Source organism: Haliotis rubra, unplaced genomic scaffold, assembly GCF_003918875.1.
Source record: "Haliotis rubra isolate DU_JTF1 unplaced genomic scaffold, ASM391887v1 Scf1, whole genome shotgun sequence".
Classification (NCBI taxonomy): domain Eukaryota; kingdom Metazoa; phylum Mollusca; class Gastropoda; order Lepetellida; family Haliotidae; genus Haliotis; species Haliotis rubra.
The window spans coordinates 2,033,438-2,056,245 of NW_025764891.1; the positions used below are offsets into that span (position 1 = coordinate 2,033,438).

Below are 22,808 nucleotides of genomic sequence, written 5' to 3' on the forward strand. Positions count from 1 at the left end.
AAACTATCTTACAATCACAACAGTTGTAGTTATGATATAATTTAGTTACATTTTTCAATATTTGATCTATTTAAGCCTGGAGTGAGTGAGTTTAGTTTTACGCCACTTTTAGCAATATTCCAGCAATATCATGGCGGGACACCAAAAATGGGCTTCACACATTGTGCCCATGTGGGGAATCGAACCCTTGTCTTTGGCATGACGAGCGAACACTTTAACCACTGGGCTACCCCACTGCTCCTTTTAATCCTGGAACAGATGTGCCAAGATGGTGATTTTGATGAAATATTTCCAGAAAGTGATGAATACACAGTGCCTTGTAGAATATGTCAGTAAATGTAACATGTATTAAATTTGGGATTATACTTTCTTAATACAGTTCAGATTCTAGTATTTTAGAGGTTTGGTTCCATTTTGGGTACACAAAGTATGTGGTCTAGACAACCAGTTGTCTGACTTCCATTACTACTACACCTTGTACTTTACTAAGAAAGTTGTTCTTGAATGCAGCCCAAACACTATTCAAATTTATCAGAAACTATTCACCCTTGAAGAATTGTTCTATGTTAATACAGCCTCATAAATAGCTTCCCTTTTAAATCTACTACCCCTCCCATCATAAATCCTTCATTTATATTCATACACATACACAAAATCCAAGGACACTTCCATCAATGGCCGACTCGGAGCCAATTACAAACTTATACAAAGAACAAGTCACCATAATAAATCTATTTGTGCCTAAACAGTGATAACTGACTCTTTATAAACTGTCCCATAATCCATATTAACTCCCAGTGTGGGCTCAAAGGCGATATGACTTTGGTGTATTATGTTCCAGACACATGGTGAATATTGGGCACATGTACCTTATCTATGGGACTGCATCACAGACAGAGCAGGAGAAGCTTCTTTGTGATAGAGAATCAAATGAATTGAGCCAGAAAACTTGATCCAATCCAAATATTAAAACTTCAATCAAATACTATAGCTAGTTTCTTCATGTATGACCAGTTAATAATAAGTACTCTGCTTTTGATCCGGGCTCTGTTCCACAAAGTGATCTTAGCAATGTGACCATCGTCAGCATATGTCAAATAGGAGATTAAATTTACTGTCATCTAAGCACTCTAGGGGATTTGTGAAAGTGTATTGAATATACTTGATATATTGTATGTGAATATCTGTATGAATATACTTATGTGAATGCATTCTTCATGAACTATGTAAAATGTGGAAATAAAGATGATAAAAACAAAAATCAAAAAAAATCTTAGCACTCTGGTTTGATCATCTTAGTGCTAAGATCGTTTCACTGAGCTGGGCCCTACCCAATAAGGCCATCAAAATATTTCAGTTAGGTTCAGACCAAACTGAAAAGATAATATATTTCATGTCTGTATATGCAAGTCAGTGTTTAAATAGAGACAAATTTCAAAATGATCCAGAGTTGGACAATGTCCCAACACAACATGCCTAAAAGTGTTGTTGATTTACTGTCAGAGACATACCCTGACAAAACATTTATCAGTTTTCATTTGATATCATCTTTAAAGGGAAGAGTCCCACAACTCCACAGCATGGTGAAGCTCCATCATACCTGCCCAGTCTCCGCAAACCAGCTAGATCACTTCGCTCACAAGCTCAGAGTCGTTTTACAGTTCCAAATTTCAAGTTAGCAACTTTTGGTGGAAAATCTTTACCTGTCCTGTCAGCAAAATTGTGGAATGAACTGCCCTCTATCTTAAGTCATGCCCCATCATTTGATTCATTCAGAACTCAGCTCAAGACCCATCCTTTCAGACTATCTTATGATCTTTAATTTGTATGCGCTTTGAGCGTGCACTTGGTGTATGGAACTTAGCGCTATAGAAGCACTCATCATCATCATCATCATCATCATCATCATCATCATCATCATCATCTATCTCTTGTACTAGGCGATATACTGACCCACAGTCAATGGCACTTGGGGAAAAACATACATCCACCTTATAAATCAATGCCTCTCATTGAGGTCAGGTGTCGCACAGGAAAGTATATAGCTTGTCAGTATGGACAGGAGTCACGTGGCAGTATCAGCCCCCCTGGGATGAAGTCGGACACGCGAACACTGTCAGGTCATACACCTCAACTTTGGTATATTTCACTCTACAATCTGATTGGTTGCAAATGGTTGTTAGAGTGGACTGGACACTGGATTTGTTCTATGAATTTGATCATGAGGCCAGACCAATTTTATTTCTTGTTTTACGGATCTGCCAGTCGTATTGTTTCAAGAATAAGAAAAAAAATTCAAATTGATTTTCCAAGCTCAAAAATAAAATCCAAATGTTTTTATTGGCCAAAAATGTAAACTGACAAGAAAACGGTGTTGGTTGTAGTTAGCCCCATATACGCTTCATAAATTGCCAAAAGTAAAATACTTTGAGTATTTAGAAGGAATATTACTTTGACTGGTGATTTTGTTTCGATTTTTTTTCCCTCCTGCCATTAGGTTTTCTGAGGACAAAAATTCGTAAAACAAGAAACAAAATTGTTCTGGCCTGAATTTGAATTTGAAAAAAAAAAATGCAATTCAGCTGAATGAAATGGATCCCATATTCATAATAAACTGCACAGCAATGGACGCCAAAAACTTGAAAATTAGATTTCACAAAAAGATTACAAGTCTTGGTTAAACTGCGGGCAGGGTAATTAGTGACTCCCAGAAAAACATTCCTGAGTGATCACACATGATAGTTGATTGCAAGTATCCTATTTTCATTTCTAAAGTTTGTTTGTTCACCGACGATACGACAATATACACAAATACACAATACACAAAATAGCAGTGGTGCTGTGCACAAGAGAAATATGATATTATTTGGCCTTTATTCCATGTTATGCATAAAGCTGGGGATCACTAGTGGACCCCAACACCCACGTTATGGCAAGGCATGACTGTACATCACAATCGAAAAAGCACTGTTGAATTGTGAGACATATTCTTGATGCATATACTCACCTCAGGATGGTAGTTAAAGAAGCTGGATTCCTCCGCTATTGCTTCCAGGATGGTCTGATCTGAAACAGCAGTGGTGTAGTTTGAGCTAACAGTGTTCAGCCTATATGGTGAGACCTACACTGTGGTCTAGAGGGAAGGTGTAAATACATGGAGTTTAAAGTCAGGGATTCAATACCCATCTGCATCATAAATAAGGGGAATAAACTACAGTTCTTGATGTTTTCCTGCCTGGTGACTCAGCATTAAGAGGTTATAACAAGTGAGTGAGTGAGTGAGTTTAGTTTTACACCTCTCTTAGCAATATTCCAGCAATATCACGGCAGGGGACACCAGAAATGCACACACACACAAATGTACCCATGTGGGCAATTGAATTCCAACAGGTCTTAAAGTGATTAGTGAACACTTTAACAACTCCAGTGACTGTAATTGACACAGCCCAGGTTAAGCCAAGGACTCATCAGACTATGTAATATACTGTGACAAATATAAGTGACAACTAAAGCTATATAAGTGACAACTAAGAGCTAGTTAAGTGACAACTAAGAGCTATAAAAGTGGCAACTAAGAGCTATATAAGTGGCAACTAAGAGCTATATAAGTGGCAACTAAGAGCTATATAAGTGACAAGTAAGAGCTATATAAGTGCTACAGTGACTAAGAGCTATATAAGTGACAACTAAGAGCTATATAAGTGACAACTAAGAGCTATAAAAGTGACAACTAAGAGCTATATAAGTGACAACTAAGTTAAGTGACAACTAAGAGCTATATAAGTGACAACTAAGAGCTATATAAGTGACAACTAAGAGCTATATAAGTGACAACTAAGAGCTATATAAGTGACAACTAAGAGCTATATAAGTGACAACTAAGAGCTATATAAGTGACAACTAAGAGCTATATAAGTGACAACTAAGAGCTATATAAGTGACAACTAAGAGCTATATAAGTGACAACTAAGAGCTATATAAGTGACAAGGAGACATTAGATGCATGCTCATGATATAATCACAACATTAAAATCGACTCTGCTTTTAGCAGAGATTTCTTGTGAACTATGGAAAAAGTTTTGTCAGTTCTACTTTACAGAACCATGATTACCTAGCTCCACAAGGTTAAACAAGGACAAAGACTGTACCATTCAATATCTACAACCGAACTGTGACAATTGTTAATCCCCATCCCAGATTTACAACCTTCATCATTAACATTCCAACATGATTATACCAGTGTAAGTTGCCCTGTCGGAATCAAAGTCATAAGTTCTTTAATGGGACCACTTTAAGATCAGTAGGATATATTTAACTACAGCTTAGACAGACCGTGTTAAGGGATTAATCAGAAAAGTTTGTTACTTTAAATAGCCAGAACTCAAGATCAGTAAACCTCACATCTTAAAACTTAGCTGAACAGCAATCATGATTTACAACTCAATTGTTAAAATTATTAATTAAATGTTTTCAAAGCTACACGTAAGCAGAGCATCTACTTGTACAGGTTGTGATGTTGTCCGCTTATATTGAGCATGACCTCCTTCAAGCAGGACAAAAACGCTAGATTAAAAATATCCTGAGCGCATGAAAAGTGCATGGAAAAAGTGCATGTCTAATAAAATAAACACTAGAAAAATGTTGACAGGTCCTGGAACGGTAAACACTGTACATACATGCTTTCACATCACAAATCATGCCCCAACAGTGAGATGTCTGCCCAATGCATGTTGTGAATGTGTCCTTCGATAAAAACAAATGTAAAGTGGATGTACTTTGGAAATCAGCTATTCAGAAAATACAATGAGTGAGTAGGTTATGATTGAGTGAGTGAGTCAGTTGTGTATGAATAAGTGAGTAGTGAAGAGTGAGCGAGCAGAGTACGATTGGTTGGTTGGTTTGTTGTTTAACGCTGCACTCAGCAATATTCCAGCTATATGGCGGTGGTCTGTAAATAATCGAGTCTGGACCAGACAATCCAGTGATAAACATCATGAACGATCTACGCAATTGGGATACGATGACATGTGTCAACCCAGTCAGCGAGCCTGACCACCCGATCCAGTTAGTCGCCTCTTATGACAAGCATGGGTTACTGAAGATCAATTCTAACCCGGATCTTCAAGGGTGGGTAGAGTACGAATGAATAGGTTTTGAGTGCATGAGTATAAGGAGATGAAAGGAAAGGAAAAATTAAGTTATGACCAGAGGTATGCATCTGACAAATCAAGAACCATATTCAGCGATAATCTGGGATCCAAACTTATGTTCAGCACATCCTACCGAAACAAAGGGACACAACCCTACACACCAAAAAACACTGAACTGAAGTAACTGTCTCATCAATTTTTTATCCTGTTTTGCTGCAGGGTGGTACAAAACTTTAAAATAAATAAAAACTAATAAATCAAATAACTTTAATATTGTTTATTCCTCTAAATATAACAGTATTTCTTGAGTGAGTGAGTGAGTTTGGGTTTACGCCACTTTTAGCAATATTCCAGCAACATCACAGCAGGGGACACCAGAAATGGGCTTCACGCATTGTACCCATGTTGGGAATCAAACCAGGGTCTTCAGCATGACGAGCGAACGCTTTAACCACTAGGCTATCCCACCCCGTATTTCTTGAAGAAGAAATCTAAAAGTATTCTGTCTCAACAAAATAATAGCATCAATCACCTACAAGTTCCATAATTCTCTTGTCCCTGCTTGAATCAGGTGAAATGAATTAACCGATTCCTGTCAGTTGGTCTCCATGGAATAAGTCAAGCTGACAAACTCACAGCCCATGACTGTGATGCTTCATAAGTTGTTAAAAGGGAGTACAATCACATATCACATATCACAGGTTCCCAAACGATATCTAGTGTTATTCACAAATGCAAATATTTGATTGTTGATTGGCTATCATTGACGGTCACTATCTGTTAGATAGCCCACTGGGCTGCAATGAAATGTCCATTATTTCAGCTGATGAGATGGTCTGACTGCCATAAGGGGTGTGTTTTATTATCCAGCGTGACTTGAGTATTGTTTATTGATGGGCCAGAAGTTGATTTCTCATAGGAAATGGACCCAGGTGATTCTCTAAACATCCCAGTCAGACATGACCGAAACGTGAGCCTGTACTCAGATGACCAATTTTGCACACAGCTGACCAATGGACTGATTGAAGAAGACTGATTGATTGTTGACTGGGTGGGGATATTCCTGTGTTACCTGTGATACCTGTGTTACCTGTGATACCTGTGTTACCTGTGATACCTGTGATACCTGTGTTACCTGTGTTAACTTTATCTAAAGTGTCATGGAAACTGACAGCAAATAGTTCTGGCAAAAAGTGCTACATTGTATTTCACATATCTGAATAACATTCTGTTTTACCAGTGAAATATTTATTTCAGATTTTCAGATAAATATTACATTTCATCAAAATATACATTTTCAGTTATAATCATGAACCTCGCATGTGTACATGTGTGAAATGACTCGAATTTTCACTTAGGCAACTTACAAAATGCCTAAGTATTTCACCTGTACTGTTTCACTATTTGACTAAAAACCCTGTCCATGTATTTTATTATAACATGTTCCAAACATTGATGTTGGGTTATGTCCTTGAGAGAAAAAGAATGATAGGATGAAAAGATAGAAAACAAAAGTGTGTATGTATATATGTATATGTGTGTGTGCACAGTTGCGTGCATGGTTGCATGAGTGTGTGTGTGCATGCTAGCATGCTTTGGAGGCTTCTAATCCTAGCGTAATTAGACTATTGAGAGGTTTAAATGACCTATTGAACTTCTTAATATTTTTTAGTAATTCTGACCTATAAGTGGACAGATTTTTCCATCAGTTTGTAAGATGACTGAAATATTTCAAATTTTGTAAACTGACTGAGTGAATCAGACTTTACACACTGCCTGTAACATACATGTATACACAATATCTGAGCACTAAATGGCTGATTTGCACTTTATAGTCATCCCCCGACAGCTTCCTGACCACTGAACAATTACTTCTAAACGTCAACAACGCAACAGTCGTCACCAAACAAATCGTTATGTCTCAGCTGTGAGTCCTTTTTACCAGATGCCACTGAGATGGGTCAGTGGGGTGTTATGGCCACTCCCGACGTGGTGGGCTGTAAATCAGATCGCCCCCATGGACCACACCATTTGTTACGGATATTGAGTCGCTGTTTCAATGGAAGGCTTCAAATGCTTCAAGTCTGTGATGGCTGCCATAAAAACTGGCAAAACATGTCTGAATTGTGACTTTCTTTGTGGGAGGTTGCTATTATACTAACAGGAGTAGCTAACATAGAAGAATCAATACATATATATTGACATGACTATCTTTACATAGGGACTGCCCATTTGATCTTGTTTTAATTTGTTCCAGAACACAATAGAAAAAACATTCTAGTGATACGTTTGAAGCAAATTGAAAAACATGTATGTAAGATCCCAGTGTCAGGGGTTTTCGACGATGTAAGACAAAAACCTATTTTTTATCTGCAATATCATTTAAAGTTTGTATTTTACTAACCTTGAGTGATAAAGGATATATTCATCTATTTCACACAAAAATATCAAGTGTTCCCTACAAAAATAGCGTTGATGAAATCGTATCGGCGAAACTATATACAATGCCGCTCATAACATCCGGGTATTTTGTTTGGGTTTTCGACGATGAGCCATACCTTTTGCTCCGCACTGCAAGGGAGTGTTGTGTTCACATGGCTTCCTATTTATATATTGCCTGTCACCAGCAGACGACTGATCTAACTTAATTTTCGCTTGCTATTTTTTGTTATAAAGGGAACTGATTTTGCATCGTAAGTGGTATTAACGATCTCGGGTAAATAATATTGATGTTTGTTTGCTTTTTATATAACTTTACTTCCCGATTTCCATTGTCAATAAAACTTCTCACGACAGCGACTTGACACCCGCACTACCAGTGAAACTGTTTGTGCACTCCGATTGCACACGTACTCCCCTGATATAGCGAGTGCAATGCAATCATCGAAATCACCAGAACGTCGAATTCAGCTCGTGTTGGGAGATAACAAAATGCTGGTTGATAAGTAACTACAAAAAATGTATTTTTTTGTTGTAAATTAACCAAGACCTCACCCCCTTCCAATCTACACTCATTCCAGAATATGAAGTTTTAAACTACTGAATTAATTTCGCACTTGCAGGGTTGATTCTAGCAGTGAATGTTGATATGGTCTCTCCTCAAGGTGTAAAATCAACATCGATATCCCCCATAACATGGCTATGTGAATGTTCCTGCTTTGAGTGTGTGTCTGGTTTCACTCCACTTTTATCAATATTCCAACAATATCACGCAACATCACAGCAGATGACACTAGAAATTGGTTTCACACTTAACCCATGTGGGGAATCGAACTCTGATCTTCAGTATGATGAGCAAACGCTTTAACCAATAGACCACCACATCGCCCTGTACCTACTCTCACATTGGTACACATTACGGACAATCTCACAATCAGGTTGATGGTCTGACATCATTATCACCACCCTGCCATATATACTGCCATATCAAACTGACCTCTCATCCAATTACCTGAACATAAAATATATAAATACTTAGAACTGACACAACGTATGTAGTCACCTTTACTGACCTACATATACACCCTTCAAGGACACAACCATAAACTAGATAGTCTGTCCTCCACCAAGTAATTACCCTGTACAGGAATCCCAATAGAAACATCTCAGTCTGATCTACAAACATTCCTGACTTCCTTCAAATAAAGACCATGACACTCGGACTATTATCGCCAAAGATATTGACCCACTAAAACACTTCAACATGCTCATCAATCGTTCCATAATACCACATTGTCCTTTCATATAACCATCCGCGGAGATTCCTTTGTAGATTTGGTAGAGATTAACATGTGATGTGTCGAAAGAGTTGACCTAAATGGATTGATCAGGTTTAGTGACTTGCCGATAGTGTGTCCTCGTGACTTGATGGTACTGACTGTTGCTCATCACTTCAATCACTTGCTTGGCTTGCCTGGTATGTATGCACTGATATATAGTATGACCAGAAATTATTGAGAATTTTAGGAATATGTTTAATTGGATTTCTAGTATAAACAACCTTGACCAGCTATCAAGTGCTTGGTTTCATTCAAAAGAGACAACTCCGTTAATCCTTTTCATTAGTTTGTGAAGAGTTATCCCCCTTTGTTTACTTGCTAGCAGATGACATTTTCAGTGATCCTCAGTATGGATGATTTAGAGAAGAGGAAGTTGATTTTAGAGTATTATAACAAGGACATCAGATCAGCTAAAGTGATTTCAAGTAGAAAGGCATCCCTTTGTCCACTGTTTATCGTGTTTTGAAAAAATATTGCAAATGGATATGGCATTGAGCACCAGGGAGGCGCAGGTAGGCCCAGAAAATTGACTGTCGGTGACAGGAGGCAGCTTGGTATTCTTGTTTCTAAAAACAAACGAAGGAGTTTAGAAAACTTAAGGCTGGATATGATTGATAGAGGAACTGTGGCTGTCTGTAAGGAGACAATTAGAACTGAGCTGCATGCAATGGGTTGGCAGAAAAGTCGAGGAATTCCATCACCGATCATGAAACCTGAACAAAAGGAGCGAAGGTTGAACTGGTGCTTACAGCATAGAAATTTTAACTGGGACAATGTGATTTTCTCAGATGAAAGTTCTGTGTGGCTGTTTCCTAATACACTGAAATTCTGGACCAAACAAACTGAAAAACCTTTTTATCAGCGCCCAAAGTACAGTCCGAAATTTAACGTGTGGGGTGGCATATCTGTGTTAGGGGCAACGCCCTCTGTATTTGAAGGAATATGAACAGTGAGCGGTACACAGATATTCTTGAGGGACATTTACTTCCATCTGCTCACCTGTTCTATGGAAATGTTTGGATTTTCCAGCAGGACAACGACCCAAAACATCGTTCAAAGCATTCACAGGCCTGGTTTCGGACCCAAAATATGACATTATTAGATTGGCCAAGCTATAGCCCTGACCTAAACCCAATAGAAAATGTTTGGGGACTTATGAAGGAAAGTGTCAATAAGAAAAATCTGACAAATATTGCTGAAATGAAAGAAGAGGTGGTCCGATATTGGGACAGCATGGACCACGACTTTCTAACTTCTTTGATCAGTAGTATGCCCCACCGCATTGAAGCCTGCATTGCTGCCCATGGTGACTTGACAAAATACTAACTGTTCACCTGTCTTTGAATCTGGAGTTATGTTCTGCTAATATTCACATTTAATACGTGAGTAATGAGTGAAAAAATAAAAAAATTACAATCTTTAAATTCTCAATAATTTCTGGTTGTACTGTATGTTGTTGTGATATAAACTGAAATATTGCCTACTGTGACATACATATATAACATACAACCTGCTTACTTAACTCAGTGAGTGAGTGAGTGAGTGAGTATGGTCCAGACTCATTTACACATATGTTGCTGTGATATAAATTGAAATACTGATTACTGTGACATTAAACAAACAATGTCACACTTTGATATTATCCATAGGGAAAGGATATATAGAAATTACTTTTTGCAATTCTCACAAAGATATATACTTTGCTATAAGCCGACTTGATCCTTTATGCCCATTATTTGACTGTTGTTTGGGACATCACATAACATTTACTGACATCAACTATACTGACTGATCTCAGATTTCTTTATAAATGTTTTGAGTAAATTTTACTAAGGTGGGTCATACATATATCACACGTTACAAATTTCCTAACAGTGTTTATGAAACCAGTTACATTATTATTTACATCTAATATACTTTACTCTAATTTATTACGCTTTAAATTTGGACTATATAACCCTTATAGAATCAACACTGAAAAAAGGATTCCATTGAGATAATCTCTCTCCTATTGTAATTGCCGCGTCACTTTCAGTGTGTATTCTGAAGATCACAGTCAGCAACATAACACGCTGTCGTCAAGTACCCACTACGCCCTGACCCCAGGGATTGGTTGGAGTACCTTTGTTCCGGAATCTTCCCACCAATATCTGTCCCCCCGGCACTTGTAATCCTCTCATGTCTTATTAGCGACACAAAAAGGTCACATAAGTCTGTTTGAGTTTCAGGGAAGCTAAACCCAGGTTCGACCCGCTTGTTATGAAAGTTAAACAATAAATCCTCTGATACCTATTCTTTCATTTCAGCATGTTCACATTAAACAGAACTATACATCTTCATTGATATTGAGTTATTTTTCTTTGAAATTAATTGGTTGGAAAATGTTCCATTTGAACAGAAATTTCTAAAAATACATGCATTGACTTTTGAGTTTTAGTTTGTTGGTTTTGGTGAATGTGTGACAGACTGTCACCAAGAGCTTCACTGTAGCATGTTTATTTGTTGTCTGGGATTGCACCCAACAATATTCCAGCTGCACAATGACAGTCAGTAAATAATCAATTCTGGACCAGACCATCCTGTGATTGACATCATGAGCATCAATTACCGTAGTTGGGATATGCATCAAGAAATTCTGTGAGTCTGATCTTGGGAGTAACAAGACTAATTTACTCTGGATCTGCGCAAGGGTGACATATTTGAGTTAACATTTCTAGAAACACTCATTTAAAAGTTTCAATTTCAGCATTAGATTTCCTTCATGTCATATTTCCAGTGCACATGAAATCTACAGTCTGTTACAAGAGTAGTCATTGGCCATACTGTAATCAGGTGGAACATATCACTGAGATTAGGCCAAACATACAAACTGTGGTGTGCCACGGACCAATAATGGATGAAAAAAGTACTTAGCATTAATTAAACAAAACCTAAATAACTTCAAAGATTTAGTCAGTGAATAATCTTCATTCTTTGTTTATCTTGTCTATATTTGTCCTATGGAGACAGATAGAGTAGTTTGAAATGGGCATCTTAATTTCATTGAAGCTTTTGGGGGGTTGGGATGATAGTGGGGGTGGGGGTTGAGGGATAGATCGACGGCTGGGAGAGGAGGTGTGTCAGTTTACAATCATATAAGGTTGAGCATAAGAAATATTATTACAAAGCTACTTGGAAGGTCAGGCTATTGGGACAATATGTTATTTTCTAAACAGTAAAACTAGCACTCTGTAATATTGCATGGCCTTGAATAACAAGAATAACATTCTCAATATTAAAGATATATAATCAGGTGGAAAATATATCCGGACATACAGAAGGGTTAATAAATAACCGAAACACTTAAAGTCACAGAGATATGAGGAAAACTTGGATTATCAGTTGAAGCAGTTCATCCCGGAGCACAGCGTGAGGCTATCTTGATCGAACCCCATTCTCTCAGATGGAGTTGAAGGGGTTGTGATAAACATGACAGCGAGGTTCCCCCTGTTTATAGAACGCTATCTCATGGCAATGTCCGGGGCTCATGTGAAAATATTTCATCTGAAGTGTCAGACTGATAACAATGTGGTCAGTTTTATAATATTTTCCATTATGACGGTATCTACATGTACAAATCCGTAGAGAGTGATAAGTGGTTATTGTCAGGGATCAAAATGCAATATTACCCAAAAGGATAGACTGCCCGCGTGTAACATCCTTTCAAAATGTGTGATTTGCTTTTAGCGATCTTCAGTGCTGAATGGCCAGCAGAAACTACAATACATCACAGTGCTTAATTTATTAGAGAAATATGACATCAACCAGTGTTCATTACATCACAAATGTTCATGTTACATCAAGTCACCTGGATCAGCTGGATGGTCAAAGCAGTCTTAGGGCTAAGACTATTGTAAGCCTGATAGTATGGTAGTTACAATTGTCATAGCACTAAGATCACTTGGCACAAGTAAATACTGAACAAGAGGCTGTCTTAAGTTATCGTTATCTAACATTATTTCTTCAGTTTTTCTCGTAAAATGTCAAAGTCTAATATGTATAGAGAATAAACACTTGCTTGACAACGACATTAGAATCTATGTCGAAATGTCGCCTATATAGAATAAAGAAGTTGCATATCCATAAAAATAGTCCTCATTCTTAAAATAACCTACCAAAATCTCAGACTTTCAGTACCGGTCATCTTTCCCTCGTGAATGAATGATGCTTTGAATTTGTATCCATTTTTCTTTAAATATTCTTCAAGTGTACCACAGGGCACTCATCAAGTTGTTAACACGTTCCCTTGTGACATTAAGTTTGGAACAAGAACAATTTTGTTTTCAACAGTGCCACTGAATGCCACTGAGCAGTATTCCAGAAATATCAACGGACATTGAAGCCATATTGTGATCTGAACCTGGGACTTTGGCATGCGCTTTAGTTGGATGATAGTATGCGCTTTACCCACCAGGCCTCGATTTCTCGAAACAAACTTAAGTCTGAGTTTTGACTTAAGATAGAGTTTTTACTCAAATTTGAGAAAATGCATTTTCCAGAATGAACTGTAATCGATAATAAACTCAAACATAGTAGACAATTTGAGTTTGGTGGATAGATTACTTAAGATGTTTGGACTCTTTATTTAAAAAATGCACTTGAGTTTAAAATTCAGCTGTTTCAAATTGTCAAACTCAGTTTGAAATTTGAGTAAAAACTTAAGTTTGTTTCGAGAAATCGGGGCCAGGCCACCCTCAGCCCTGTACTGGTAGATCCTCACAACACAACAAATGAAAGCAAAACATGAATTATGGCCACAAATAAAATTACTCAAGCCAAAGAAATATCCCTTATACATCTACTTGAATGAACACATCCTAGATGATTCTGCAGTAACACCCCACTACCTCTGGCACCCTGAGAAAGACCAAACTATTACATGTGCACAGAACAGGGACTGTTTTGTCGTCTTTATAAAGAAGAAAATTGTATCATTTCGAGTTTCTTCCACTCAAGGTTTATTTCAAATCTGTATCATTCAAACTGAGATTGTAATGCTTGTGAAGGGTTGGTGCCAGGACTGTTTACACAGAACAGTCTGTTCTAGATGGTGAGTGTGTGGGTGGGTCTGTGGGTTTGGATAAGGGGGTTTGGGGGGAACAATTGTAATAATGCCTAGGAATCGCTCTTTTTTTCAAAGTATGTACGTAAACATCCATCTAAACTAGTTTGTATGAGCAAATAAAGCTGATGTCAGGTGTTTTCTATCAGCAGCTAGACCCACAGAAATACATGAACCTCCAATCCAAATATATAATGGTTCATAGTCCTTTAACTTAAACAAATGTCGTAAGGCAAATTGCAACTGAAATAGTAAATTGTTATTATCACAGACTGAGAAAATGAAAATGTAGCAGAAATCCTGCCCACACAAAATTCCAATTCATCTAAATCCTGCAAAATTAACTTACATGTTTAAACACAGAAAATATATTCTACTTACATTTAAGTGCAGCAAAGGCCAGCTCATAAGTTTTCCTCTTCTCAATCTCATCTTTAAACTCCTCATCTGCCACAGGTGGTTGAATGGGAGCATTGGCCAACTGTTTCCTGCGAAGGTAGGGACTTCCTTCATTAGGGTCCTGTTTCAACACTGAGTATATCTTAGCCCCACGAACAAACATACGATGAGAGTAGATTGTAGGTTCCTTGAAGAAAAACTCCTGGCGGTACCTACTCTCATCTGAGATGTAGCCATTACTCTGTGGAGTGTCAGTCATTTTGGTTAGATGTTCCGACTGGCTGTCACTATCCGGGAACACTGTTCTTCCATTTCTTAAAAGTTGGTCATTTCCTTGACCGGAACCCTGGAAGTGGTGCCCTCTGTTTCCACTGTACCCCTGCTGCTGGTAGGAAACATTCTCTGTAGTAGGTGGCATTATATTCTCAACATCCCCTCACACCTCTGCCTGTTTTCCCCGAAGGTGATGATAGCCCGGGAGCTGATTGGTCAGAAGGGTTGGCCACTTGTGTCAATCAGCATTCAGCAGACCGTCGAGCAATCGGCAATGTGATTCAATCAAGTGCGTTTCAATCGCTGGGGCAGACGGGTGGGTCAATGCTTGATCCTGGAGTGAATTAAGTCAAGTCTAAGTAGCTCCTCAATCAATACAACGCAGTGATGCAGCGTGTCGCTTGGTGATTCACAATACAGCTGCCCTTATCTACAAATAAACAAACAACAAGCCCTGAGACAAGAAGAACTTCCTCAAGACACCTCCATGACATTTAACCCGCTAAAAGCGATAAGCTGTCCATTGTCCATATTGCCGTCCGAAGCAGTGGAGCAGTCGCTAACAGGGTAGAATAGACACTGTCACTTCATAAGTAATATACCCTAACAGTGGAACCCCCGTCGTACAAAGCAATCTCTCTGACTGTACAAGTGTGGCTTAAGGAATATATACTGTTGCGCTTCTCAGAAGTATCAACTAGGCTTGCATGGGATCAATTGAAATTCTGAGGCTAGACATTGATGAAAATATAGGGATTATGCTAAGCTTGGAGCCTACAGAATATTGGTACACACATGTGTATACAAATACCTCATGTCATAGGAAAACAAGTTCTCATTGCATGTGTCATAACCATGCAGTTGAAGAGTCTAATTAATTTAAAATTCCCCAAACCTATGTATATTAACAAAAATAGTTAGATATTATAAAAAGTTTGAAGGAAAGTATTATGAAATTGTGTTGACAGTCTTCACTACTAACAAATATTTCCAAAAATATTAATGAGACTTAACTATTTAATTCATTATAGATAATTACAAACCAAATCTTTAGACACAAATTGAATAAAACATTCTTCATTTCAATGTTAACATTCCAGCACAGAATATGTAAATTTGTTCTAATGCTGTATAGCAGTAAGGAAAGCCCAATCTTATTTGTTGTTTTACTTATTCTGTGGGTTCTACCCTCTAATGTTTTCCTTTGAAAACTTTTGAAAAATAAGTGTAAGTTTTATCACAAAATAATATAAAATGATATTTCAAAATCCTATTATCAATACCTTTTTGCCAAAGTTATGGAACAACTTCAATTCAATATCATGAAAATATATTGGTCACTGAATGACAAGTGACCTCATACACACGCCTTAAGAAACTCGTCTTATGAACATCTATCAGATTTTGCCCAGTTTCCAGAAAGCCATGCTATTTCTACAGACAATATTTCCCCAGAGATGAGACCCACAACCACTTACACCGACCAAAAATCCTTCAAACAGACTGACCAACAACTCTCCTTTATATACTGTTTCCAGACCAACAAATCCTAGCATAACACCCCACATGAAATCCTCACTAATCGTCCACACAAGAGGATTACTGCACCAGCCCACAGCCCACTCTTACTCCAGCCAACAGGTACAGTGCTTTAAGCTGGGGTAATCTCTCCACGGCAATGGCTCCACCACGGAAAAGAGGATCACCGTATGTGTGCATTAGTGTGAGCGGGTAAGAATAATTGATTTGGCGGAAATTATGTCCAAATATGTCCTGGGGACAAGCATGGTATTGAACGACTGGATTGGTTCTCAGTCTGTAGTCCATGTAGTACTAAGTCGCATGCTGTAGTGATGTGGAGTAAGCCTACTTTAGTATAAGCCTACTTTAGTATAAGCCCACGCTGAAATTTACGGATTTCGCTCAAGAAGATTTATTTACACACTAGTTGTGACATCACAAAAATAGAAAAATTGAAAAGTTGAGTCATTTCCAATACATACCTGTCGCTCCAACTAATAAATTCATCACTAAATCTAAATTAGGAAAACCCTTTATCTCATTAAAATATGATCTTTTACTTCAATGTGATACCAATTTGATACCCTTTCAAGATTCAGAACTCAGAAATACTTCTCATACAAAGAAATCAGAAGCCTCCATCATGAATCTGATCAGAAAGTTCACCTCTGATGACCTCAAAAGGACGTTATTCAGAACTTCACCAACAGGTATCGATTAAAAGTGGAAGATTTGATTTTACTGAGATTAGAACACCTGTTCTCATTCCTTGAGAAACATAATTGTGACTACTAGATTCGTGTACAGAAAGTTTCCTCGCAGAGATGTTTCAATTTGTTCGGAAACAATTTCATAAAAAAAACCCTAAAATTTCAAATTACATTTTTAGGAATTTCCCCCAAAACAAACACATGAAGCAGGGAACTCAAAACAAGACATCCTCTATTTTGTGGATTAATGGTTCCAAAGCAAATCAAACCGGATCAATCAGTTTCAAGCAAACACACTACCTGCTGAGCTATCTAGGTGTAGGGGCGGTGGGGTAGCCAAGTGGTTAAAGCGTTGGCTCGTCATGCCAAAGACCCGGGATCAATTCCCCACCTGGGTACAATGTGTGAAGTCCAATCCTGGTGTCCGCCACTGTGATATTGCTGAAATATTGCTAAAAGCGGTGTGAAAACTAAAAAACGCACTCCTTACAATGTGAAGCCCATTTTTGGTGTCAGCTGCTGTGATATTGCGGGAATATTGCTATGTGGTGTAAAACTCGAACTCACTCACTAACTAGGTGTACAGTTAACCAGTAAACACGGACTGCAATTATTGCCCTGTCAAGGAGACTCTCCAACAGAAGCTAATTACTGTCACTTACGCCTTGCTGGACATACTGATTTATCCAGACTGTTTGGTTAAGTAAGACTAGTCTAGCATTCATGATATTAAAGGGTAACATTCTTTCAGTTGTTTATTCAGTCAATTACAGTAAGCCATCAAATATGTGTCACCAGATTAATCCCAGTGTCAACCTCAAGCCTATACTGGATTATGATATAAATGCAAGTTTACCAACCTTGGAGATTTTCAAACTAGTAAAAACAAACTGTTTATTTCTAAGATAATTTGACACAGTTGCAAAGAACAAAGACACCTTTATACATGGTCGGTGATTACCACAACTGCTTGACCAATATGTGTAAACAAACTGACCATGCATAGCACTATACTGTACTAGAAGCACAATTGTAGCACTCTGTTACATTGTTTATTCAGAGCTTGTAGTGTACATCCTTGTTTCTGGCATGTTGTGAACCTGACAGGACAACAAACTCCAATATGTCAAGATAAAAATGCATTACTTTCTATATACGAGCAAGAAATTGCTTTTTCACATTAATTTCATATTTACATATATACAAGATATGATAATTTTCCTGTTTCATAAACCCACAGCGTATATAAGAAAGTCAATAGTAATCTCTGCAGCATTCTGTTTACAGTTGTTAGGCAAATATGATGACAAATACAATCAATGACATCATAGGCTTCATAACTGAACCCACCTAGTTCAGACGAAAAACAACCAAGTCGAATTCGTTCTCATGAATATCAGTTGAATTCAATAGTTTATTTTGTGTCTAAAATGGCAAAAAAGAATAGATACTTATGAAGAAAATAATTTATACACAGTAAAGATTTCGAAGATCCAAACCACTTGTAAATAGATCAGATTGCAGCAAACACTCTCCTTCACTTCACAATTAGTTTTGTTCAGTGAGTAACACAAAATAGCATGCTTCCCGTGTAATGCAAAACATGATAATCTGCTGGTTAATCCTTGCTTAATCCACCATCCTACCATGCTGCTCAAATCTGACCTGTACACGCCCTATCTGTTTGTTTGTGTTTTGCTAAAGCCACAATAAGCAATATTCCAGCTTTGTTGCAACAGGCTGTAAATCAACCCTCGACCATACACATAACTCACATGAAACTTCACTTCCAATCACACTACACCAATAAAACACTTTTTATTTTCATTCACCACGATCTCAATACAAAAGAAGGAATCCCTGTGACTTTTTCTTTTCCCAACCATTCAAGTAGAGAGACAGGACAAAAGGTATACATTTCATACTGACCCATATCCAAGTCTTAAATCCAAACAAAAATCCCTTCCACAATTATTCAAACGGAACGGACACGGCACCACTCAAGACAAAATATAGGTCTGAAAAAAGCACCACTACTGATAAGCAATTCCTATTCATTCGTGGACAAGAAGAGGGCTTGAGTTATGATCGGGTTTATGTTGACAATGCAATCTTAACCTTGTTGGGCAACTTGATTAACTTTCTGAAATGGCAGGTCACAAATATTCCATCCGCTTATTCATCAATCACTGTGACTGTACAGGTGATATACTGACCCCAACTGTCTGTATTTGTGTACAGTGCAAGTCGGTAAGAATCACTTGAGATTATATGAGATTCAAACCAGGTATGTAGTTGGTACCGACTTTAAACATTTCAACCTTTGTCCAAGTTTTTCTTTCATTGATGTATCAAGTATTATAGCTAGAAGTAGGTATATGTACACTTAATATACTCAATGATAGAACTTGATCTCAGAATTGAAAATGTATGTGAAAAAACACAATATTTACATTTGAAAGTTACCAGTCACATTTTAGAAAAACTATTTGTAAAAAATGTCTGAATCTTGCCAAATCAAATACATCAACATCAAAATAATTCCTAATTACAGATCACAGTTTTTACAAGGAACATTTTTAAATTGTATAGATACAATTGTAGCATAATGGTTAAACCACAGATTAATATGACTCAATTATATTCTTGAAAAATTGGTGAATGTTGTGAAACCTAGAGAATCGGATGGTGCAAGGAAGTGAAAACATGTAGATTAACAAATATATAGATTTGTGACTGATTCTTGATAAAACATGTGGCTGATTCACTAGGAAAACTGAGGTTTGGGATTTATAGGGTATGGCTAAAATGGGTTTCATTCTATTGACAAAAGCATCGTACCACCTCAAAATATTCACTCAAAATTAACTCATTCATACTCTACTCGGTCACTCTTTCCTACTCAGTTATTCATACCCAACTCACTCAGTCATTACCTTCTCACTCAGTCATTACCTTCTCACTCACTCACTCATTCATACCCAACTCACTAAGTCATTACCTTCTCACTCACTCCCTTATTCGTACCCAACTCACTCAGTCATTACCTTCTCACTCACTCCCTTATTCGTACCCAACTCACTCAGTCATTACCTTTACACTCACTCCCTCATTCATACCCAACTCACTCAGTCATTACCTTCTCACTCACTCCCTCATTCATACCCAACTCAGTCATTACCTTCTCACTCACTCACTCATTCATACCCAACTCACTCAGTCATTACCTTATCACTCACTCACTCACCTCATGCCCACCTCACTCAGTCATTACCTTCTCACTCACTCACCTCATTCATACCCAACTCTCTCAGTCATTACCTTCTCACTCACTCCCTTATTCATACCCAACTCACAGTCATTACCTTCTCACTCACTCACTCATTCATACCCAACTCACTCAGTCATTACCTTCTCACTCACTCCCTTATTCACACCCAACTCACAGTCATTACCTTCTCACTCACTCACTCATTCATACCCAACTCACTCAGTCATTACCTTATCACTCACTCACTCATTCATGCCCAACTCACTCAGTCATTACCTTCTCACTCACTCCCTTATTCACACCCAACTCTCTCAGTCATTACCTTCTCACTCACTCCCTTATTCATACCCAACTCACAGTCATTACCTTCTCACTCACTCCACTCATTCATACCCAACTCACTCAGTCATTACCTTCTCACTCACTCCCTTATTCATACCCAACTCACAGTCATTACCTTCTCCTCACTCCTCATTCAGTCATTACTCAGTCATTACCTTCTCACTCACTCCCTTATTCATACCCAACTCACTCAGTCATTACCTTCTCACTCACTCCCTTATTCATACCCAACTCACTCAGTCATTACCTTCTCACTCACTCCCTTATTCATACCCAACTCACTCAGTCATTACCTTCTCACTCACTCACTCATTCATACCCAACTCACTCAGTCATTACCTTCTCACTCACTCACTCGTTCATGCCCAACTCACTCAGTCATTACCTTCTCACTCACTCCCTTATTCATACCCAACTCACTCAGTCATTACCTTCTCACTCACTCCCTTATTCATACCCAACTCTCTCAGTCATTACCTTCTCACTCACTCCCTTATTCATACCCAACTCACAGTCATTACCTTCTCACTCACTCACTCGTTCATACCCAACTCACTCAGTCATTACCTTCTCACTCACTCCCTTATTCATACCCAACTCACTCAGTCATTACCTTCTCACTCACTCACCTTATTCATACCCAACTCACTCAGTCATTACCTTCTCACTCACTCACTTTATTCATACCCAACTTACTCAGTCATTACTTCTTCTCACTCACTCATTCATACCCAACTCACTCAGTCATACCTCACTCACTCCCTTTATTCATACCCAACTCACTCAGTCATTACCTTCTCACTCACTCCCTTATTCATACCCAACTCACTCAGTCATTACCTTCTCACTCACTCCCCATTCATACCCAACTCTCTCAGTCATTACCTTCTCACTCACTCCCTTATTCATACCCAACTCACTCAGTCATTACCTTTCTCACTCACTCCCTTATTCATACCCAACTCACTCAGTCATTACCTTCTCACTCACTCCTTATTCATACCCAACTCACTCAGTCATTACCTTCTCACTCACTCACCTTATTCATACCCAACTCACTCAGTCATTACCTTCTCACTCACTCCTCATTCATACCCAACTCACTCAGTCATTACCTTCTCACTCACTCCCCATTCATACCCAACTCACTCAGTCATTACCTCACTCCTTCTCACTCACTTATTCATACCCAACTCACTCAGTCATTACCTTCTCACTCACTCCCATTCATACCCAACTCACTCAGTCATTACCTTCTCCTTCACTCCTCATTCATACCCAACTCACTCAGTCATTACCTTCTCACTCACTCCTCTATTCATACCCAACTCACTCAGTCATTACCTTCTCACTCACTCCCTTTATTCATACCCAACTCACAGTCATTACCTTCTCACTCACTCCCTTATTCACACCCAACTCACTAAGTCATTACCTTCTCACTCACTCACTCATTCATACCCAACTCACTCAGTCATTACCTTCTCACTCACTCACTCATTCATACCCAACTCACTCAGTCATTACCTTATCACTCACTCCCTTATTCACACCCAACTCTCTCAGTCATTACCTTCTCACTCACTCACTTATTCATACCCAACTCACTCAGTCATTACCTTCTCACTCACTCCCTTATTCATACCCAACTCACTCAGTCATTACCTTCTCACTCACTCCTCACTCATTCATACCCAACTCACTCAGTCATTACCTTCTCACTCACTCCCTCATTCATACCCAACTCACTCAGTCATTACCTTCTCACTCACTCCCTCATTCATACCCAACTCACTCAGTCATTACCTTCTCACTCACTCCCTTATTCATACCCAACTCACTCGACACATCAGTGCTTGTACAATTGCTTTCATTAACAGACAGTATAAGAGTTCAGGGGTGGAAATAACTTTAAAATTGCTAGTGTACTCTGGTACAGTGGCACATGTAAAATCACTTTCCCACTATACCGTCCGTTTTCTTGTTGATTTTTTAAATAAACATCATAATAAACATTGGAAAGTCAACTGGACACTGGTGTGATATACAAATTTGCTTGCCAGACAGAAAAAAAACACTGGACTCGGATGTCAGGCAATGGGTTATTTCTACCCCTGGAGTACCTCCATCAACTTTAAAACCTACACGTACATTACTCTGTTCAAAGTTGTATCACACCCTCATTCAAGCCTACTTCATCAAAACTGTTGCACAGAATTTCCCGAAAATATCTCCAGTATGAATGTCATGATATGATAGATT

General features: G+C 38.3%; 1 protein-coding gene across 4 annotated transcripts in view; it reads right to left on the reverse strand.

The window, feature by feature from the left end:
* The window catches only part of LOC124266177 (putative methyltransferase NSUN7), a 67,963-nt gene that overhangs the window by 24,936 nt on the left and 20,219 nt on the right, over nt 1–22,808 (reverse strand). For all 4 annotated transcript variants that reach the window (XR_006895739.1, XR_006895720.1, XR_006895683.1 and 1 more), the window contains exons 2-3: nt 14,412–15,132; nt 3,008–3,066 (exon numbers count right to left, since the gene is read on the reverse strand). Coding sequence is in view for 1 of the 4 variants with exons in the window: in XM_046701047.1 (XP_046557003.1) it covers nt 3,008–3,066; nt 14,412–14,847 (495 nt within the window). In the remaining 3 variants the exon portion in view is untranslated. The remainder of the gene's footprint in view (nt 1–3,007; nt 3,067–14,411; nt 15,133–22,808) is intronic.